The sequence below is a fragment of the Balaenoptera musculus genome, chromosome 20 (assembly GCF_009873245.2).
Source record: "Balaenoptera musculus isolate JJ_BM4_2016_0621 chromosome 20, mBalMus1.pri.v3, whole genome shotgun sequence".
Lineage (NCBI taxonomy): Eukaryota > Metazoa > Chordata > Mammalia > Artiodactyla > Balaenopteridae > Balaenoptera > Balaenoptera musculus.
Window position 1 is genome coordinate 51,354,508 of NC_045804.1, and position 20,733 is coordinate 51,375,240.

The window sequence follows — 20,733 nt, forward strand, 5'->3', positions numbered from 1 at the left end:
ATGAACAGAAGGAGTCAGCTGTATGAAGGTCTGGGGAAAGAGCATTCCAGGTGAGGCAGAGCAAGTGCAAAGTTCCTTAGGTGGGAACAAGCCCAGTGAGTTTGTTGAACAGAAAGGGAGCTAGTGTGTCTGAAGCCCATAATGGAAGGGGAAGAAGAGATCAGGGTGAGGTGGGATGGGTAGACAAGGGACATGGCCTTGCAGCCATGCGGAGGGACAGACTCAGATTTGTGTAACACACATGGATGACTTTGGTTGCAACACGGAGAATGGATTTTAAGATTTTAAGCAGAAGGTCTGTGAAGAAGCCATGGTGTTATCCAGAAAGGATAGGATGAGATTGGACCAGAGTGGAGTCAAGGAGGTGGAGTGAAGTGGAAGGAATCTAGAGATCCTTAGAAGATAAAGTCTGAACATGGGGCTGTGGGTGGATGAGAAAAAGGGAGCGGTCAAGGATTAGATTTTGGGCTCCAGCAGCTGGAAGTTTGGGGTATTCTGCTCATAATAGCCTTCCTGCCTAGGGGACCTACAGATAGTAAGAACTGGGCAGTCACAGTTCACATTGTGAATTAGTGAACAGCAAGCATTTAGGTCTGTCCTGTCACTTTCCATGACCTTGGTTCAGGGAAGCCTGCTCTACAAAGTCTCACAAAAGCGAGTTTTGGAGTCACCCTGTGGCCATAGGAGGTATTACTGGTGACCAGGTGTCCTTCCCCAGGGGACCACTCGTCCGAGGGCTGGAACTCACGTGTCCCAACATTTGAACTGGTCATAAAAGAACTTAGAAAAACATTTTTTTAATCACAGAAATATTCAAATATATGTAAAGATAAAGAAAAATAAAGAAAACCCCATTTGAAGCCTACCATTCTGCTTCAGCAATTACCAACACATGACCAACTTTTTTCAGCTATACTCTCCCTCCCAGTCCCACTGGGTTATTTTGAAGCAAATCCCAGACATCACGAAATAATTCTGTCCAGGAGGAAGAAATTTCCCCCCCACCTCTCTTGAGTTCTTTTAGCTGATCTAATAATTACGTTGACACAAGACATTAACAGGAGGAAAAAACCAATTTAATTCATACACAGGGAAGTCTCATAGAAATGTGACCACCGAAGTGACCAAAGCAGGCTGTTTATATATCATTTTTTGACAAATAAATATTATTTGTGAAGATTTAACAAAGGGGCTTGTGTTAGGGGTAGCTGACCAATGAAGACTTTTGTTATACAGCTTTCTTAGCCTTGAATTCCCTCATTCTGGTGATGAAATAAAATTTATATTTTAAGGCGGGACAAGAGAAACTAAACATAAAATTCTCTCTGTGTGTTTGTTTGGGCCTCCTCCCTCTCTCCCTAATGTGCAGTGTGCATCTGCATTACACATTAGCCAGAGCTCCTCAAAGACAGAAGTGGCTGCTCAACTGTAAAGATCAATTTTTCCCCCTTTCTTCTGATGCTAGAAGTGTAACTTTTTTTTTTTTTTAACTTCTTAAAAGAATAGCATTCTTTCCCAACTCTGTAGGGGGTCATGGTGACTTGCTGGTCACTTTGTAAGTGCTTACCTGGACTATGTACCTTGGTGAACTTTAAGTAATACATCAGTATGTCATTTTGATGTATGATCCCTTGTCTTGAAAATGTATATGATTGCGCCTTGGACTTTTAACAGGCAGCGCATCATGCTTGCTTGTCTCTCTTTTTCTGGTTTTTAATCTGGGCAGTGGGTTCTGGTGTAGTCCGACTGAGGCAACCATTGTAAAGTTCCCCATCACTTTCTCACCTACTGGTTTAATTAATCGTCACTGCCTAGCTCCATTATTTCAAGGGGGGGTTGCAAACTGGGGATGTCCTAATTCTATCATTCCTTCTGCATTTGTCACCTGGGATTCTCCTGTAAGTAAGAATGTGCCCTTATCGACTCGTTGTTTACCATGAGATACAGGTCATACAGGAAAGGTTGGATAAATGTGTGATTTTCACTCCATTATTTATCAGTTTTCAGAATAATGGTTCCCCAGTATCCTCCCAAAGTGACTAATTAGTTGTTTTTAGTTGTTAGATTTTAGCATCTTTTGTGTGTTTCAGTGCATTGCAGTTGTTATTCTTTTTGAGTCTCAGATTGTCTCAGTTTTGGATCAGCACTGTCCAACAGAACTTTCCATGATGATGGAAATACTTCATATTGTTCTCGGTCCAGTATGGTGGCCAGCTAGCTCCCTGTGGCTACTGAACACTTGAAATGTGGCTATTTGGACTAAGGGACTGAATTTTTAAAATTTAACTTGATTTGAATAGCCCCATATTGAATAGCCACCCTAGTGGCTACCATATGTAACAATGCATCTCTGGACAGAATAATTTATTGGTTTCTAAAAGTCGGAAACTGAAGGCTTCCCTGCTGGCACAGTGGTTAAGAATCTGCCTGCCAATGCAGGGGACACGGGTTCGAGCCCCGGTCCGCGAAGATCCCACACGCCATGGAGCAACTAAGCCCGTGCGCCACAACTACCGAGCCTGTGCTCTACAGCCCGCGAGCCACAACTACTGAGCCCACGAGCCACAACTACTGAAGCCTGCACGCCCAGAGCCCGTGCTCCACAACAAAGAGAAGCCACCGCAAGGAGAAGCCCGTGCACCGCAGTGAAGAGTAGCCCCGGCTCGCAGCAACGAAGACCCAACACAGCCAAAAATAAATAAATACATGTTTCTTAAAATGATTAAAAAAATAACACAATTAGAAAAAAAATTTGGAAACTGATAGGTTGAATGGAGATTTCAACATCAGAGAGTACTCCGGATAGTGACACTGGACTAATCATACTTCTCACTTGCTGCAGGAACTCTCTGAGCCTAGAGATCAAGTCCACGTTCCCATTCCCTGGTACCATATTCACTGACTCAACCTCCCCTCCTAGCAACAATTTCCACTTCACTCCATGCTCTTCAACTACCCAGACTCCTTCCTCTACAAGCCAGTCTCTTGCCCACTCTAGTACTTCTGCTAAAGCTATCCCTCACTGAGTTCACAAATGCTTATTAAATACACACCATATTCCTGGGTGCTAGGAATGCATATTCCCTACTCTTGAGTAACTTAGAGTGTAGTAAGGGAAACAACTGGGCAAAAAATTAAAAGGTGGCATTTTAAGTGTTACCTTGGAAGAGACACAGGAAGGACCTCCTTCCCCAGGTGGGGGAAGAATTGGGGAAGAGAGAGCTTCTCAGTTGAGTCTGGAGGGGTAAGTAAGGGTCAGCCAGGTAAAGAAGGACTGAGAATATTGCCGAACTCAGGTTTGGCTAAAGCCAATACTTGAGAGACAAGTGTTGGCTGGAAAGGAAAGCTTGCTTTATTCAGGAGATCGGCAACCTGGGGAGAAGGCAGACTCATGTCCAAGAACCAACTCTGAAGATTCTGCTGGACCGTGAAAGTTTTTAAAGGGAGATAGGGAAAGCTAATTGCAGGCAATCATTAGGGGAGGGGGTCGTAGTCTTTGTTATCTTCCACTGTGTTCAGACTTTCTTCTGATTCGTTGGTGGTGAGGTAACAGGGTGGTGTTCCAGTAGTATTGTGCTCAGCCTGAAGTTACCATCCTCCATCTGGGTGGGGGTCTTTGTTCCTTCAGATGAGCTCAAAGATATATTGCTATATATTTTCCTTGAGGAGGAACCAGGACCCTACCCCATGCTGCTGCACTATTGTTTCTTGACTGCTCCTCCTTTGTTTCTACATTCCTTCCCTTCCTTGATTAGCAACTATTAGAATCTGCCCTTTTGGTACCCAGGGAAGGTCAGGGAGGTTGAATGAAGCCTATTTCCTGCTAATGGGGAAACAGGGCACAAGGAAAATTTGTGCCCAGGAGGGCCCCGCAGGGTCCTGCTCCATTTCAGGAAGACCATCAAGCAATACCAGGGACAGTGGCACAGAGACAGCTGTGACCAAGGTGAGTTTAGGCGACTGTAAATAAGTCAGCAGCGCTGTCACACGGGAGGGGAGGAGGCAGTGGCTGAAGAATCATGCAAGCACCAGAGAGTTATTATAACAACAACCATAATAATTGAGTGGTGATTACCAGCCATGTTCTAATACTTACCTACTATAATCTTTACTATTTTTATCTTTACTATTATAATCTTTACTATTTTACAGGTAGGGACATTGAAATACAGAGGGGTTCAATAACAAGCTCAAGGTACACAACTAGTATTAGCAAAGCCTGCTTATGAACACTGGCAACCTGGTTCCTGGACCCACATGCTTAAGAAGCACTTGGCCTTGGGGGCCCAGCCAATAAATTAGGATTTGAATCCGAAGGTGATGGTGAAACAGGAGGGAAGGGGGCAGGGCACAACCGTTAAAAGAATGGCACAGTCGTTGAGGATATGACATAAAATGGTTAGAACCAACTAGGTCCAGGATGGCAGAAGATTCCACTTCCAGTAGACCTTGAGCCTCATTATAGGCTCACTGTAATACGTTAGCATACGCTAAATAACACACCCACAGGCGCCATGACAGTTCCGAGGACAACTATAAAAGTACAAAAAGTGGGCGGTGGCCCAATTCCTGGAAATCCCCGCCCTTCCCTAAATAGTTGGAATAATCCTCTCACTTGTTAGCCTATGAAATTACCCAGCCCATAAAAACTAACCACCCTAATATTTTGGTTGCTCTCACTTTCTGAGATGGCCCACGTTCCATTTATGGAGTGTGTATCTCTCTCAATAAATCTACTTCTTACCTATCACTTTGCTTCTTGCTGAATTCCTTCTGTGCTGAGACAAAAAGAACCTGAGCTTCGTAAGTGCTGAGAGGAAGTGTGCCGTTTCAGCTGGGAGACTGTGGGTTTGAGTCCCCTCCTAAGCCAGAGATTGTGGATTCGAGTCCCATCTGAGGTGCGACTGGATTCCAGTCTCACCCAAGGTGCGGGGTTTCAGAAGGATGACAGGGTCAAGTGAAGGTGTCCAGCAGGCCCTAGACATCTGAATCCAGAGGCTGGAGTGGGATTCAGGAGTCCTCAGCACACAGGTGATGGCTGACTCCAGGGAAGGCGTGTAGCATGAGGAGACAAAACTCCCGGCAAAAAGGACAGAAAAAGAGACTTGGGGGGAGGGTGAGAGGCTAGGGGAAAGTCAGCAGACAGCAGTGTCCTGACAACCAAGGGAGAAGGCTCTTAAAGATGTTGCCAAGTCAATTAAGGCCAACCTCCTCAGCGGGCTTTGACTTGTCCCTGGTCCCTGATAACTTTCGGGATGGCCATTATGCAGAAAGTGCAGGCATTTGGCTTGGAAGGAGTGAGACACAGCCTGACTTCTTTCACCATATTGGCCCCTTGAACTCCTCTTACCCTCCAAGAAGCAAATGGGGTGTCTCTGCAAGCTTCTGGTATCACTCTTCAGAAGTTCCCAGCTCTGGCTCACCTGGGGAGCTTCAAAAGATACCTGCATTTATGGCGATGGAAATCAGAACAGTGGTTGCCTCTGGGAAGGGAGCGGTGGGGACCGATTGGGAAGGGACACGAAAGAACCTTCTAGGGTGAAGGAAAGGTCTTCTTTGGTTCTTTGTCAAAACTCACCAAACTAAACACTTAAGATCTGTACATTTCATTGTAGGTAAATGATTCCTCGGAATTGCCAAAATTGACAAAGTTATCGACGCCGGGGTTTTACCCTGGACCTTTAAATCAGAATCTCCAAATCTGGGGCCTGTGCTTGGCTATCTGGAAGGTTCCGCAGGCGACTGTAGTGTGCAGCCCGGGAGGAGACCGCCGCTGGGGGAGCTAATCTCTTGACCCTACGCGCCCGGAGCTCTGGCACTGCTCCGCCACATTCCGCCTGGTATCCGTCCTTCCACATGTTTCTGTGCCAGTCCGTCCCCGCTGGGCTGTGAGTTCTGGGTCCCCCAGGGGACCAGCTCTGGGCCGCCTGCTGGTCAGCAGGAGGCCGGGTTCGGGGCCGGAGGGACCGCTGAGCCGGGAGGCCGCAAAGCCGTGCCCTGCGGGGTGCGGCGGGCCCTGCGGGTCCCACGATGCCGGAGGGAGAGCGCAGGCACCACGCCGCGGGATTTTAGAAGTTCCGGAAGGCCCTCGGCTTTTGCGCCTCGATCGTCGGGACCCGGCAGCCTGACCGTCCAATGCTCATGAGGAGACCTGTCCAGCCCTACAACCGGCAGACCTCGTGGCGCAACGGTAGCGCGTCTGACTCCAGATCAGAAGGTTGCGTGTTCAAATCACGTCGGGGTCAGCTTTCTAAAGTTCTGGTCATTTTTCTTCTCATTTTCAACTCGGTTGGAGCCCCATCGCGGAAGTCAGAAAAGAAGCACTTCGTAGGGGCCGGAAGGGGAGGGTCCTGGCTCGAAGTGCCTAGTCGCCCCGTCGGGAGAGCGCAATGATCTCGCGGTAGTTTTTGTGGTAGATCCGGGTACTGTAAATCTGGGCGGATAGCGGGTCTCCTGAGGACTGACGCACGCTCTGTACCGCTCAACCCAGAGGGTCGGGCGCTGGCGCAAGCAAGAAGGTCGCTCGGCAACCAGAGCCCTGCGAGTCGCTGGGCGGGATCTCTCGGGACGCACCTCCCTTCGCGACGTAGTCGGGCTCACGCTTACTCTGAGAAGAGTCCAGACCCCAGAGAAGAGATCCTAAGTCACTTATCCGTGGACGAGGTGGCCGAGTGGTTAAGGCGATGGACTGCTAATCCATTGTGCTCTGCACGCGTGGGTTCGAATCCCATCCTCGTCGGTTTGCGGTTGCCGCAGCCTGCCTTCGATTTTTATAATCCAAGAATTTCTCTTCTTACCTTTGGTCTGCCAGGATTCAATTTCTGTGTCGCCCCTTCACCCTCTCTCGATTACAGCCGCGGATTTCGTGCCTTCTACCCTGTTTTCCAGTACGGCCAAAGGTTGGTGAGGAAGTCACCCTGGCATTCAGTCACCTGCCATGGAACTGACCTGGCCAGGGAAACAAGGGGGAAAGATACTTAAGTTGGGCGCCGTGGCTTAGTTGGTTAAAGCGCCTGTCTAGTAAACAGGAGATCCTGGGTTCGAATCCCAGCGGTGCCTCCGAAGGTATCGGTTACTTTTGCAAACACCGCGAGGAAAGAGCTGTGGGCATCTGGCGCTTATATACATAATTTTCCACATCTCTTCGGGAATCTGCCAGTTGCTATCCGGCGGCCGTTTCTATTTCCGGTTGTGTGCGTCAACGCTACGTGCATGTTGTCAGTCTTAAGCTGTATGTTTGCACCTCGATCTGCCGATCAAGCACCATAGAGTGGCATTATCTGTGCTTGTCAGTGTTTTGGTTTGGATGTTGCTTCCCGAAACGATAAAAGATTCAGTTTTCGTATTCTGTTTTCCTGTCTCCCAAAACAATCTTACCCATATTTAAATTTTCCTGAAGACAGGACTGATCAGTAATTTGTATTTTACATAGATTCATTTTTTTGAGGCCAGTATCAGCTGGCCGGTTAGCTCAGTTGGTTAGAGCGTGGTGCTAATAACGCCAAGGTCGCGGGTTCGATCCCCGTACGGGCCAGTAGCGCAACGTTTTTTTTGAAAATTTGTACTGCTAATTTCTTGTTGCTTAGGAAGGCTTGTGGAGCATTCCTAATCCCGGAACTTTTCACACCTCAAAGAGAAACGTGTTTAAATACTTTCCAAGTCATAGTGTCTTGAGAGAGGAGAAAAGTTTAAGGAAACTGGATCTCTTTCTGTGATCTCTGTTTCCAAATCTCCTGACCATAACGGGGCGCTCCTGGAATTTACTACGTGACTGTAAACGGAAGGCTGCCAGGGATTGTAACAAAGATTGTTTCAGACCATACATGTGGCACTGGTCAGCAGAGTGTGAGAAATGAGGTCAAGAAAGGAGCTAGCAAGTATTTCCAGTCTTTCTCCAGAGCCAAGATGTCCAGTTTGCCCAGTCCCTGCCTGACCTCTTCAGGAACTGAGAAGACGACCCCTTCCCTTTCTCTTCTGAATCACCTTGCTTCTGATTCTGCTTTTACTGGGTCTCTGAGCCCGTATCTGTGTCTTATATTTCCCCTCCGTTCTGCTGTTCAGGAGCAGGAACCATATCCTTCCCCATGTGGCCTGGGACCCCCACCCCACTCGCAGCACTGGCCCCAAGAAAACTCCACGAAAAGACTGATCCTCATGCCCGTACCTTTGGCTCATCAATCCCTTAACCCCACACAGACACAGTCTCAGCCTTAGCAGCAGCAGCACTTTAATTCCACAAAAACTCAGAAAGCCAAAACTGATTAGAACACTCCACAACAGGTGGGCTTCAAAGCCAGCAACAATTCTATCTGAACCCTGAGAGCAGTGAGACCCCTCCCAACTCACCCCCTCTACCATGCAATACATTCCTTCTAGCTCCACCCAGGTTATGGCTGGGGAAGTGGGAGGGCAGGGGGCCAGAGGGCAGAAGCAGTGGGTTATCCATCTGCAAGTGTGCATCCTTGTCTGCATGGTGTGTGGCCAAGGATCCCTCAAGCTCCCACAGCCCCTGGCACCTGAGATGTGACCACTGGAGGTCAGGGTGGCCACAGTGGGGCTGGAGCCTCCACTGTTCTCCTTTCTTGAGAACATATGGCAGTCATGTCTCCCAAGCCCAGACCTAAAGCCCTGGCTTCCCAGAGATGGTGCTCTAACTAGGGAAGAGAGTTGGGAGAACAAGGTAGCTGCAGATGGCCAACTGAATAGAAGCAGAGCATCATCCCCACCCACCAGGAGAAGCTTTAGAACTTCCCCGTGTACACCTGCATAAGGCCCAGCTAGTGGTCGCGGGCCTGCTAAATGTATCCGGAAGAGCCTCCAATATACAGGCCTCCCCTCGGCGGGCAAGTCCCACCAGGGCTCCCTGAAGAGTCCTTAGGATCCTGCTGGACCCTGGCGTTGCCAGGCCTCTCCTGCCCTCCCGGTCACTTGCACAGGGCCTCCAACACCTCCAGGGTGCGTCGGATATCCCGGACTTGGCGCGCCAGTCCCTGAACTGGCTGCAGAGCCCTCTCCAGCTCCTCACAGCGCGCCAGCAGGGTGTACATGCCCTTGATGCTCATGTCCACAGCTTCGCCTAGGGAGTCCACGGCATCACGGTAGGTCTGGATGCAGCCCACGCTCAGCGCTGTCAGCTCCTGCACCGCACCACCCAGCCCGCGAAGCAGACGGTCCACCCTGCCGCCCAGCTCCCGACTCAGCCTCTCCAGGTCCCGCAGCACGTCGGGGTCGATGGGAGGAATGGCCGGAGTGGGTGGGGGCGCCGAACAGGGCCGCGCAGGGGCAGGGGGCGGGGGTTGAGGGGCGCAGCTCAGGCGGATCTTGAGTTGCAGGTTGTTGGCGACAAAGTGGGTGAGGTCGCCATGGCGGCTCACCGTGCCCTCGAGCTCCAGCGGGCTGGAGATAGTGGCGCGCCGCCCGCCACCCGCGCCAGAGTCTGCACCCCCTGAGGACCCGGCGCCGCCGCACGCCCCGCTCAACCCGTCCAGGCTGCGGCTGTCCTGAAGGCGGCTGGAGAAGGAACGGCCAGCCCTGCTGGCTGCCGCCGCCTCATCGTCATCTTCCTTCTCCTGCTCAACATCCAACCCGCCGCCTCCAGGGCTTCCTCGACGGCAGACGCCCTCGGATGCAGGCCTGTCCTCGGGCTCCATGCGCCGGGAGGATGCATGCGGGTCGTTTTCGGGACCCGGCGCCCCCCGGTTGCTCCCTGCCCCAGAAGGCGTCCCTCCGCGGCCCGGCTCTTCCTCCGGAGCCTCCCATTCCGGAGGGTGGACGAAGCTGCAGCTCGAAGTCTTCGGGGACGCCCTGGGGATGCGGCTCGCGCCCCCAACGTTCTCGGTCTCTTCCTCCTCGGACAACCGGAGGCCTGAGGGCGGCTCAGAGGCCGTTCGGTCCGGGCCGCCGCCGATGGTCGCGGCTTGCTGTTCCCCCAGAGCTAGAAGGCCTGCTTCGGGCCCAGGCCGCCCCCGGGGCGACTCCATACTGCAGTTGGGGGCAGGAGCCGAGGAATTGGTTCGCCCCGGCTCGGGAGGCGTTGGCGGCGCCTTTAAGGGGCGTTGTAGAGGCGCGCCGATTGGCCTCGGGCTCACAATGGTCAGGACGGGAAGAACACTCTGATTGGTCCCGGCAACCAGGAAGTCCCAGGAGAGGAGCTGTTATTGAACGACTGAACGCACGTGAGAGCCAGCGGGGTGGAAAGAAGGAGGTGACAGCTGCGCTCGTCGCCCCGCCCTTTCAAAAAGTTGAGGGGGCGGATCTTAAAGGTGAAGATCCTGAAATGCCGGAGTCCTCCGGGGGCGGGGCTAGGGCTCTTTCAGCCCACAATTGTCACGCCCACAATTGCTGCTTAACAAACACTTCTAGTGCGGACCAGAATTGGGGTTCCCAGGAGGGTTTTGGGATGGAAGTAGTATATCCTGCTTGGACCGTCGGGATTCAACCGCAACTAGTTGATCAGGAAGGATGAAACCAGAATTCTCAGCAGAGCTTGAATGGTTCGTTCCATCGTCCTCGGCTAACAGACCGAGCAGATGAAATTGCCCAGAGCGACTCACAGTGGACAGCGAAGTGGGCTTAAGGGCTTTCCTGTGTATTTGGCACTCTGTTCTCTGTCTCCTGCCCCCTCCAGGTCTGAGTCTCTCTCCTCTTGGAGGATGGTGTGTGATTTTGCCACTACGTAAAATATTCAATAAATTAATGGCCCTGAAGGTCAGAGCCCTGGTACCATTCTGATCTCATCTCTTCCTTCTCTTCCCCTCACTGGTCCTGCTGTAGCCGCCCTGGCCTCCTCACAGTTCCTGTGACAAGACAGACATGCTGCCCCCTCAGGGATTTACACTTGCTCTTGCAACTCCCCTCCCGCCCACCCCTTTTTTTGAGGCTGGGTCTACCAAGAAAAATTTTCACCTTGGATATTCCTCCTTCCCTTCTCTCCTTCAAGTCCTTATTCAAATGTTATCTTTTCAGTGAGGCCTCCCCTTACAGTCTGTTTAAAATTTCAACCACTTTCTCCAGCAATTCCCCAACTTCCTTCCCTACCTCTTCTCCAGAGCACTTATCACCATCTGACATACTATATATTTTGCTTACTTGCTCATGTAAGTGCCATGAGGGTAAGACTTTCTGTCGGTTTTGTTCTCATTTGTAGCCCCAGTGCTTAGAACAGTACCTAGCATATAGTAGTGCTCAATAAATATTTATTAATTAAATGACCCTAAGCCATTAATTTCCCCTTTTCGGCTTGAACTCATTCAAGATGTGTTTCTGTCACTTGCACCCAGAGCCCTGACTAATACAGCATGAGACCAATGGTCTACTGTAAGCTTCTCCCCCTCTCTTTGGGAACGACACCCCCCACCTTGTCTTCCTTTTACTCCTCAGCAAGCAGATGCTCTGTATTCAGCAGGTGACAGAAAACACAAGTTGAATCAAACACAAGTTGAATCAAAAGCAAACAAACAAAAACAAGGGGAATTTATTGTCATACAATAATGGTCTTAAGGTGTCAGAGAAGCCTGCATTCAGTGCCCTAAGGCTGTCATGAACAGCCTGGTTTCTTTCTGAGGGAATAGCTTTATCCCAAGTGGGCTTCCTCATGGTGGCACTATGTCATTTGTCATTCTTTGGGGATTATAGTTGTCTGCTTGAACTGCTATAACAAAATATCATAAACTGGGTGTCTTGACAGAATCTTTTTTTTTTCTCCCAGTTCTGGAGGCTGTGAGTCCAAGGTGCCAGCTGATTCTGCTCCTGGTGAGGTCTCTCTTCCTGGCTAGCAGACGGCCACCTTCTTGTGTCCTTATATGATGGAGAGAGAGAGCTAGCTTTCTGGCCTTTTCTTATAAAGACACCAATCCCATCATGAGGACCCCACCCTCATGACCTCATCTAAACTTAATTACCTCCAAAGGTCCCATCTCCAAATACCATCACATTGGGAGTTAGGGCTTCAACTTCAAGTATGAATTTTTGGAGAGACAAAAATATTCAGTCCATAAACTGCGATCATTTGTCATTCTCTTGGGCCTCCCAGGATCTGAATCCCAATGTTTGAGGACTCTCCCACCTCATTAGGCAGAGCCCATCTCCCACTACAAAAGCTCTAATACCAAGCAGTCACTTTCCCAGCTTCCCTAGCACATGGCTAAGGCTCCACCATGCTCTACTGGACCACTTCTGCAGTGGAATTTTTCCTGACTCTGTAGACTCCAAGGCTAGTCCTTTTAGAGATTCTATGAATTACCCAGGATGCTCATAATAAGGTCTGTTTCTGCTTAAATGAACCTGAATTGTTTTTTGTTGCATGCAACCAGAAGCCCTGGCTGATATACTCCCATACCTTCCAGAAGGGGAGAAAGGACTAGCTTCCATTAGACCTCACAGAAGAACAAGGATGCATCTTTCCCAAGAGCCCCAGTTAATCTCTCGTCACATCTCAGTGGCCTAAACTGGTTCACATGCCCAATTTAGTCACTTTGGTCAGGGTGATACCATGTTTTATTGACTTAGGATTTGGTATTTGGAAGCAATCACTCTGGCAAGGTGATTGAAGAATTAACTGATGAGGTTAGAACAATTATGCTCCTCCTGGAGCTAGAGGTGGGTCAGTTCCCTCCAAATTGAAGTAGCAGCAACACAATGGAGGACGGAGGAGGGGCTATGGGGGAGCAACAACAGTGTCCACTACATTAGGGGTCAGCAAAACATGGCCTGTGGGCTAAATCCAGCTTTCCACCCATTTTTATATGGCCTATGAGCTAAGAATGGGTTTTTTTTAACCTTTCATACTCCATCTCAGGCCCATATGATGCAATGAAGTGACACTTTGATGACTGTTGATAACTTTAAGTGCTCAGGCTGGGGGAGAATTTGGAGGTGTGATCTGTTCAGAGGGGGTGAGAAAATGACACAGGCTATTGACTTCAGGGACATCTATTCCAAAAGAAAGGTATAGAATGTCATGAGTCAGTTTGGCTGGCATCTCATTGTCATAACATACACACTGGATACTGACATTGATCCTCTAGATTTGCAACCTTCCTGAGCTCAGAGGATTTTTTTTCTTATTTATTCACTCCCCTGCCTCTAGAACAGTGCCTGGACTGTGGAAAGCACTCAATAACTATTGTCAAACGAATAAATCTAACCAAAATTTTGATATAACTACATCAGAAGGATGTAGACACAGAAAATGCACATGTGTATGGTAGCAGTGGAGTGAAAGAATGAAATCTGTACATTTTGTATCAGGAAAACAATAGAGCCTCAAACTGAAAACTTAAGAAGTAGCAACAGAAGCCTGTGATTTGGAAATACATGGTAAATACCAAAAACAAAACAAAACCATAAAAGGATTTGGAATAGGCTGTCTGTGGGGAGAGAGAAATGGGCAGACTGTTGGTTTTTTTTTTTTTAGAGAGTAGATCTTTTATTTATTTATTTATTTATTTATGGCTGTGTTGGGTCTTCGTTTCTGTGCGAGGGCCTTCCCTAGTTGCGGCAAGCGGGGGCCACTCCTCATCGCTGTGCGCGGGCCTCTCACTATGGCGGCCTCTCTTGTTGCGGAGCACAGGCTCCAGACGCGCAGGCTCAGTAATTGTGGCTCACGGGCCTGGTTGCTCCGCGGCATGTGGGATCTTCCCAGACCAGGGCTCGAACCTGCGTCCCCCGCACCGGCAGGCAGACTCTCAACCACTGCGCCACCAGGGAAGCCCAGACTGTTGGTTTTTGGTGTTTTTTTTTAAGCCTTATAACATGGTTCAGTTGCTTTAATCTATGGGCATATGTAGTGGGTTGCATGGTAGCCCCAAAAAAGATATGTCTGTGTCTTAACCTCTGGAACCTATGAATGCAATGTTTTTTGGAAAACAGGGTCTTTGCAGATGTAATTAAGGATTGTGAGACAATATTATCCTGGATTATCTGGGTGAGCCATAAATCAAATGACTAGTGTTCTTATAAGAACTTCAGGTCCACCTGCAGAGGTAAAGGAGAAGGAGGACCCCAGCTTTCACAGAAGAGAAAAGAGAGAAGACAGGAAGGCTGTGTGAAGACAGAAGCAGAGATTGGAGTGATGTAGCCACAAGCCAGGAAGTGCCCAGAGTCACCTGAAGCTGGAAGAGGCAAGGGAGGACTTCCCCTAGAGCCTTTGAGGGGAGCATGGCATTGCAGACAACTTGATTGTGAACTCCTGGCCTCCAGAACTGTCAAGAGAATACATTTCTGCTGTTTTAAACCACCGAGTTTGTGGTAATTTGTTACAGCAACCCTAGGAATTGAATATAGCATGAGTAACTGAGATGAAAATAAAAACATTTATTGATGTTCTTCACCACATGGCTTAAAAGAGCAAATAATCAACAGATGCAGAAAAAGCATTAGGTGAAAGTCAACACCTATTTATGATTCAAAAAACCCCCAACAGACTCCACGCTTCCACTGCAGGGGGCGCGGGTTCGATCCCTGGTCGTGGAAGTAAGATCCCGCATGCTGTTGTGGCGACCCCAAAACAAACACCCAAACCCTTAGCAAACTAGGAAGTGACCAGGCCTTCCTCAACCTGATAAAGGACATGTATTAAAAATCTACAGCAAGCATCATATATCTAGCAGCGAAACCTTAAACCTTAGGTAAGGAACAAGATTACTGCTTCTATTCACTCCTGTGCTAGATCCTCATCAGAGCAGAAAAACAAACAACTTCTGGGTACAACAATGTTCAATTGCTCCTGGGTCGGCAGGAGTGAACCAGAAGAGGGAAAGAATAGAGGTCAACTAAGAGCAAGTAGTAAGAGAAGGTGGGCAGAGATGGCTGGTGTGCAGGTATAGCAGAGTGGAGCTGAGGTCCCCAGCATCCCCAGGTCTGGGAGTCAGAGCAGGGGAAAGAAAAGACTTGGGGGTAGGGTGGAGCTGACCAGGTGGGGGTTAGAGTTGAGAGGGCAGGGTGCTCCCAGGGGCGGTGATGCAATGCCAATCCTGGCACCCGGCATGGGCAACTCCCCAGCCTCCTCCCCACAGGTGACGGCTTTGTTCACAGCAATTTCCACCTGTAAACATCTACACTCATCAGTACAAAAAGGTTCAGCTTTTATTAAATAAAGAGGAGGTAGAAGACAGATGCGGGAACAGGCCAGGGACCCCTTCTCCTAACTACACATATACAGACATACAGACACAACTGAGAAAATGACAGGGACAGTTCAGGGGACAGACTGAAGGGCAGAGGGGGGCAGCACCCTCCGGGAGTGGGCCCGGACCCAAGGGTGGGCTGAGACCTGAGCCAGCGGCAGGCGTTCTGAGGGGTTGTGCTTGAGCAGTTTGGAGATAAGGTCCTGGGCTCCCGCAGGCATGGAAGGGGGGAACTTCAGGTCCACCTGCAGAAGTAAAGGAGAAGGAGGACCCCAGCTTTCATCCTGGCTGCTTTCCCTTCACTGCCCATTCTATTTGGTGAGTGACGTAAGCCCCACAACTACGATATGCCCACTCCCTGCCCCTGGCCCCTGGGCCAGCACAGACCCCGGCCAGGCACCTGGGGCTAGCCTCCCACCTTGACGATGCGCCGATATGTCTCGTTGTGGGAAGCACTCTCGAAGGGGGGGTTTCCCACAAGCAGCTCATAGCAGAGCACTCCAATGCACCACAGATCCACCTTCTCGTTGTGCGTGCGCCCCTCAATCATCTCTGGGGGCAGGTAGTCCAGGGTGCCACACATTGTCTTCCTCCTGGAGGGGGGGTGAGTGGGCAGGGATCCCAGATCCAGACCTTCTCTCCTTTCCCTGAAGCTTGACGGGGAGCCCAGAGACCCCAGGATGTGCCAGGGGAGTGTTCCAACCAGGCTCTGACGGAGCCTTTGGGGTAGGAGTGGGGTGAAGACATACACTAAAGCCCCAGAGGTGGGCTTACACACTGCCTCTGCGTTTCCACACTGAGGGCTGTATGTTAAAATAATCAGATATGAGGGCAATGTTCACCTTAGAATTAAAGGAAAAGTCTCAAATGTCCATCAAGCACATCCTGCTTACATTAATCAGGTTACATCTCTACTATGCAATACCATGAAGCCATTAAAAATGATGTGGGAGTATTCTCAGTGATATGGCAAGAAGGTTCCAATATATTTAAAGTGAGAAACCTGGGTGGCAAAACTGAGTCTCCTATTTTTGGTTTTGTTTTTTTGGCCGCACTGCATGGCTGGCAGGATCTTAGTTCCCCAACCAGGGATTGAACCCTGGGCCAAAACAGTAAAAGCGCTGAGTCCTAACCCCTGGACCGTCAGGGGATTCCCAGAGAGTCTCCTATTTTTGTAAAGATATTGCTGCGTCTGTATATTTACATGAGAACAACCCAAAATGTCTCTGGGTAACAAGATCTGGAGTGGTTTTAGTTTGAATGTCCCAGCCTCACACCCAGGGCCGGCCTCCTGGCCCACCATACCTCAGGGAGGGGGCGTGTACAGACCATCCGAAGTCGGCAATCTTCAGCTCCCCCTGGAGCCCCAAGAGCAGATTCTCTGGCTTTATGTCTCTGTGAATCACCTTCTTCCCGTGGCAGTATATCAGAGCATCTGCCAGCTCCTCCATAATCTGGGGGGCCGATACAGGCAGTCAGACAAGGATGGACTTCGGGCTGCGAGCAGCGTCCCCCCAGCCTCCAGCCCCCGGCCGGTGCCCCAGGTGCCCACCCGCCCCGACCGTGGCTGTTCGCTGCTCGTCAAAAGTGCGGCTCTTCTGCAGCTCCTTGTAGAGCTCCCCCCGGGGGGCATACTCCAGAATCAAGTAGATCCTTCGCCGGTCATAGAAATAGTTGTACAGACGCAAGATGTTGGGATGCCTGGGAGAGGAGACAGAGCAAGCATCAGGCTGCATCCTGGCATAAGGAAATGGGAAAGATGACAGGTCCCATTGCGGCAAACTGGGTCAGGCTTGGGCCAGGCAGGGGACACCAGGCTGGCGGTGCTAAGGGGGAACTGGATGCGGCTCTCTGGGTTCAAGGCTCTGGCCAGGATTGAGAGCTCCTTGGGGCTGCCTGACCACAGCTGCAGAGAAGACAGTCCAGCTATGGGGGGGATTGGAAGAGGAGCCGGGGGTTGAGGCGCCAGGGGCGCTCCGGCGCGAAGGGTGTTGACCCGTACTGCAGATGGGCCTGGATCTCGATCTCCCTGCGCAGCTGGTGCTCCACACCCTCCTTCTCTATCTGAGACTTGAAGAGGACTTTGAGCGCCACGATGAAACGGCTTTTCTTCTCCCGAGCCAAGTACACATTTCCAAACTTGCCTTTGCCCAGAGGACGCCCAATCTCAAAGTCGTCGATTGTGAAGGAACGCCTGTTGGGGGGTGTGGGGGGGGGGTGGTAGGCAGCTGAGTACCGGTTAGCCGGTCCTCTGAGGTGTTTGCCTTCTCCCTGCACCTCAGCCCATCCTGCCCGCAGCCCTGTTTCTCTTCCAGGGGAGCTGAGGTTGGATCAGGCTTTCTTGCCTCCCTACTCCTCCTGCCCTTACCTTCTACCTCCCCCATTTCCTACCTGTTCACTGTCCCTCCCCACCTCTGGCCACCCCAAGGCTTGGGGCGCTTACATTGAGAAGTTGGGGGTCCCACTGTTGTTCTCCACCACCTTCTGGAGAGGGGCAGCTAAGGAAAGAACAGGGAGGTTGAGGCCATCCTTTGACATTTTCACCCCCGTCCACCTTCCCCAGACCCTAGTCCCCTCAGGTCGATGCCCTCCCCTTGTCCTAGTTACCTGTGGGCTGGGCATTGGAGCGGCTCATGAGGACAAGCGCAGATGGGGTGACAGGCTCCTTCCGGAGGACTCTCTGGGGCAGGGTGTTCAGGCCAGACTGAGCCTGAGAAGGACCAGGGGGGAGCTCTGAGGGTGTCTTTATCCCAGTGACCGGGTTGGAATGTGCTACAAGCAGCATTTCAGGACTTGCTATAAAGCCACCCACCCACCTACGCCATCCCCAGTTCAAAGAGGAACACTGAGACCACAATTTTGCTACTCAGACCCAAGACTCTGCTCAGAGCCCCATATAAAATGAGCTATTAATAAACAACCTAAGTCAGCCTAAGATAAGGACTTACCCTCACACCTAACCTCTCACCTCTTTGGCCCTGGCCCACTCCACATTCTCAGGCCCAAGGTTGTCCAACCTTCAAAGTCTTGTCCATAACACCACTCATTCACCCAGCCCCCCACCCCAGGGGGCAGTACAGGCCAGGGTAATGAACACACACAATTCAAGGAGTTTTAGCACAGAGGTATTCTCATGGTCCCCTAAGCTCAGTCTGTTAAGTCTCAGATAAGGTCCTTGGGGCCTTGAGTGTTCAGCAAATCTCAGTATTTACCCCTTTGCAACAACAGGCTTTAGGGACACTGAGGGCTGCTCTAATGGCCCTGGACCACTTTTCACTTTCAACTTCTGAGTAATATACACTCCTTTCTTTTAGGAGTGACCAGTGTAGGCACGACAGTGTTTTCTCATTCAGCCTCCACTATTGACAGCCTCATTCAGAGCTTCACCAGGCAGGCAGCTGGTGGACAAGGGGACATACGGACCCCCCAGGATACTCAAGCCCCACAAACAGAGAGCAAAGCCCATGCAGGGTCCCTTCTTTCTTCTTTAGCCAAGTGAGGAAGAAAGCCTCAGTGCCCCTACAGACCTGTTTGCAAACAGTGATATTAGCATGGAATTTACAAATAAGCAAGTTGAACAAAATGGAGTGCAGAAATAGATCCACATATATGTGGGAATTTAAAATATATAATAAAGGTAGCATTTCAAATCAGAGGGTAGACTCTTCAGCGAAAGGTGTTGGGACAACTGGAAAATAAAGCCATTGAATGCTTACTTCACACCAGTCATTAAAATAAATTCTAAATTCTTAATTTAGACTTGTCCTGGACCTTTTAAACTTATAAACTTATCTAAATCCTTCCAGAGTCTATTTCTATTTCCTGCCTAGCCTATTTTTTCAGGACAAGGGTTGGGAATCATGGCCAAAAGGCCAGACCCTGCCTGCTCAGTCCCAGATGTCATCTGGATGTGACAAATAGGCTCAGCTCTGCAGAGGTCCTCACAGGCTGGTCAAACTCAAGTTGGCAGCACCTGATAGGATGTGGCTACAAATGACCAGACTGGGGCCCATAAACTGGTGCAAAGCCGGGAAGAAAGTGGTAAGAGGATAGCCCTCTGCAGGACCTCAAATCTGCAAGCGGAACCTCGCCACGCGGGTGGGGGGAGGGGAAGTGGGAAAGTCCTTACCGTCTGCCTGCCGTAGGGCCAGGGGTAGGCGTTCTCCTTCTGGGCCATCCTTAGAAGGGAAGGGGGAGGGAACTGGGCAGAGAAGAGAAGTAGAGCCGTGAGCAGCAGAAAAAAGGGAGAGAGAGAGTGAGGGGTCGGACAGATCTAGCCGGAAGCGCTTGTCTGGGGCTGGTGAAAGGGAGCAGGTTTACAAGCTGGCCTCATCAGGGCGCATTCCGGAGCTCACCTCGCTGCCCCAGCCCTGCTACCGGCCTCACCCCTTTCCAGGACCCTCTCTCCACTTTAGAGCAACCAGCAGCCCGGCAGAGTGCGCGCGGGCCCGCCTAACGGACCCCCCGACCTGCCGGATCACCTGGCCTCTCCCGGCGCAAGGTCCCCGAAAGGAGGACAGCTCACCTGGAGCCGGCGGCACAGCCACCTCCCTGGCCGCTGGGAAACAACTGAACCTGCCCGGCCGCCCCAACGCAGAGGTCCTTTCAAATCTCCCGCCCTGGCCCCATTGGCTGAGCACGCCACCCATGCCCAGTCCTCATTGGCTGGGTGTCCCATTACGTAGCCCTAGGGGCCCAATGGAAAAGGTGGAATGCGAGCGCCGGGGCAGCTCGGGTTCCTGCTTAGGAAAGTTTCCCTCGACCCCCGAAATAGTCTCATGGGTTTTTTTGTTTTGTTTTGTTTTGTTTTTAAAATTTAAGTCATCGATATATCTGGAATTTATCCTTGTGTGTATGTATGAACTAGGGTTTAACTTTGTTTTCTGCCAGAGAGCCAGTTATGCCAGCATCATTTGTTAAACAAACTGCACCATTCCCAAGGGAATTTAAATGCCTTGATATACTAAGGTTCCCTATTCAAGTTTTATTGCTTGTTCGTTTGCATGTGTGTTTATTCTTTTTTTTTTAAGTTTTAAATAACTTTTATTGAAATATAGTTGATTTACAGTGTTGTGGGTTTTTTTGTATTTTTGGCTGCATCGGGTCTTTCTGGTGCGCAGCTTTTTCATTGTGGTGGCTTCTCTTTTTGCGGACCACGGCTCTAGGCACCGGCAGTTGTGGCTCGTGGGCTCCAGAGCGCAGGCTCAGTAGTTGTGGCGCACGGACTTAGTTGCTCCGGGGCACGTGCGATCTTCCCCAGCCAAGGCTCGAACCTGTGTACTCTTCATTGGCAGGCGGATGCTTAACCACTGCACCACCAGGGTAGTTCGTGTGCGCTTATTCTTATGTCATTATTATTTTGTTCTTTGAGTCTTTCACTCACATTCCTTATAAGAATTTTCTACCAGAGGACCTTTCTCTGCAGGTCCCCTGACCAAGGCCAAATTGCTTGGACCCACTCTCACTTTTCTCCTTCTTGCCGCACTGCCTTCTCTGCTCTTTCCGACGCCAAATTTCATTATTGGGTTAAATAAATAGATTTTGGGACTTTCTATGAAATAACTAGTGGATATTTGTAAATACTGCCTGTCCAGCACCCTTCATCTTT

General features: G+C 50.3%; 2 protein-coding genes and 4 non-coding genes across 7 annotated transcripts; 4 read left to right on the forward strand and 2 right to left on the reverse strand.

Annotated features, from left to right (window-relative positions):
- Positions 1-6,173: 6,173 nt before the first annotated feature.
- Positions 6,174-6,245, forward strand: TRNAW-CCA. Its single transcript has one exon. It is a non-coding gene; the product is annotated as a tRNA-Trp (tRNA).
- A 412-nt stretch (positions 6,246-6,657) lies between these two features.
- Positions 6,658-6,739, forward strand: TRNAS-GCU. Its single transcript has one exon. It is a non-coding gene; the product is annotated as a tRNA-Ser (tRNA).
- A 246-nt stretch (positions 6,740-6,985) lies between these two features.
- On the forward strand, positions 6,986-7,059 carry TRNAT-AGU. Its single transcript has one exon. It is a non-coding gene; the product is annotated as a tRNA-Thr (tRNA).
- A 401-nt stretch (positions 7,060-7,460) lies between these two features.
- Positions 7,461-7,534, forward strand: TRNAI-AAU. Its single transcript has one exon. It is a non-coding gene; the product is annotated as a tRNA-Ile (tRNA).
- A 675-nt stretch (positions 7,535-8,209) lies between these two features.
- Positions 8,210-10,812, reverse strand: BORCS6 (BLOC-1 related complex subunit 6). The gene has a single exon (XM_036838367.1). It carries the CDS (start codon positions 9,978-9,980, stop codon positions 8,925-8,927), a length of 1,056 nt encoding a protein of 351 aa, XP_036694262.1. The 5' UTR covers positions 9,981-10,812; the 3' UTR covers positions 8,210-8,924.
- Positions 10,813-14,293: 3,481 nt separating this feature from the next.
- On the reverse strand, positions 14,294-19,733 carry AURKB (aurora kinase B). Of its 2 annotated transcripts, XM_036835331.1 has the most exons (9): positions 19,651-19,733; positions 19,255-19,326; positions 17,733-17,835; positions 17,569-17,623; positions 17,128-17,319; positions 16,688-16,826; positions 16,431-16,579; positions 15,544-15,718; positions 15,067-15,370 (listed from the first exon to the last, which is right to left on the reverse strand). In XM_036835331.1, exons 2-9 carry the CDS (start codon positions 19,300-19,302, stop codon positions 15,197-15,199), a joined length of 1,035 nt encoding a protein of 344 aa, XP_036691226.1. In that variant the 5' UTR covers positions 19,303-19,326; positions 19,651-19,733; the 3' UTR covers positions 15,067-15,196. The 2 variants fall into 2 exon arrangements, with proteins under 2 accessions (XP_036691227.1, XP_036691226.1); XM_036835332.1 differs by lacking the exons at positions 17,569-17,623; positions 17,733-17,835; positions 19,255-19,326; positions 19,651-19,733 and having other exon boundaries at positions 14,294-15,370; positions 16,678-16,826; positions 17,128-17,270.
- Positions 19,734-20,733: the final 1,000 nt, after the last annotated feature.

Coding starts and splice junctions, on each gene's coding strand:
- BORCS6 (XM_036838367.1), bottom strand. CDS start 9,980: ATGGAGTCGCCCCGGGGGCGGCCTGGGCCCGAAGCAGGCCTTCTAGCT.
- AURKB (XM_036835331.1), bottom strand. CDS start 19,302: ATGGCCCAGAAGGAGAACGCCTACCCCTGGCCCTACGGCAGGCAGACG. Junction 17,836..19,254: donor GGCCCTACGGCAGGCAGACG/GTAAGGACTTTC, acceptor GGTCCTTCTCAG/GCTCAGTCTGGCCTGAACAC. Junction 17,624..17,732: donor CTCCAATGCCCAGCCCACAG/GTAACTAGGACA, acceptor TTCTTTCCTTAG/CTGCCCCTCTCCAGAAGGTG.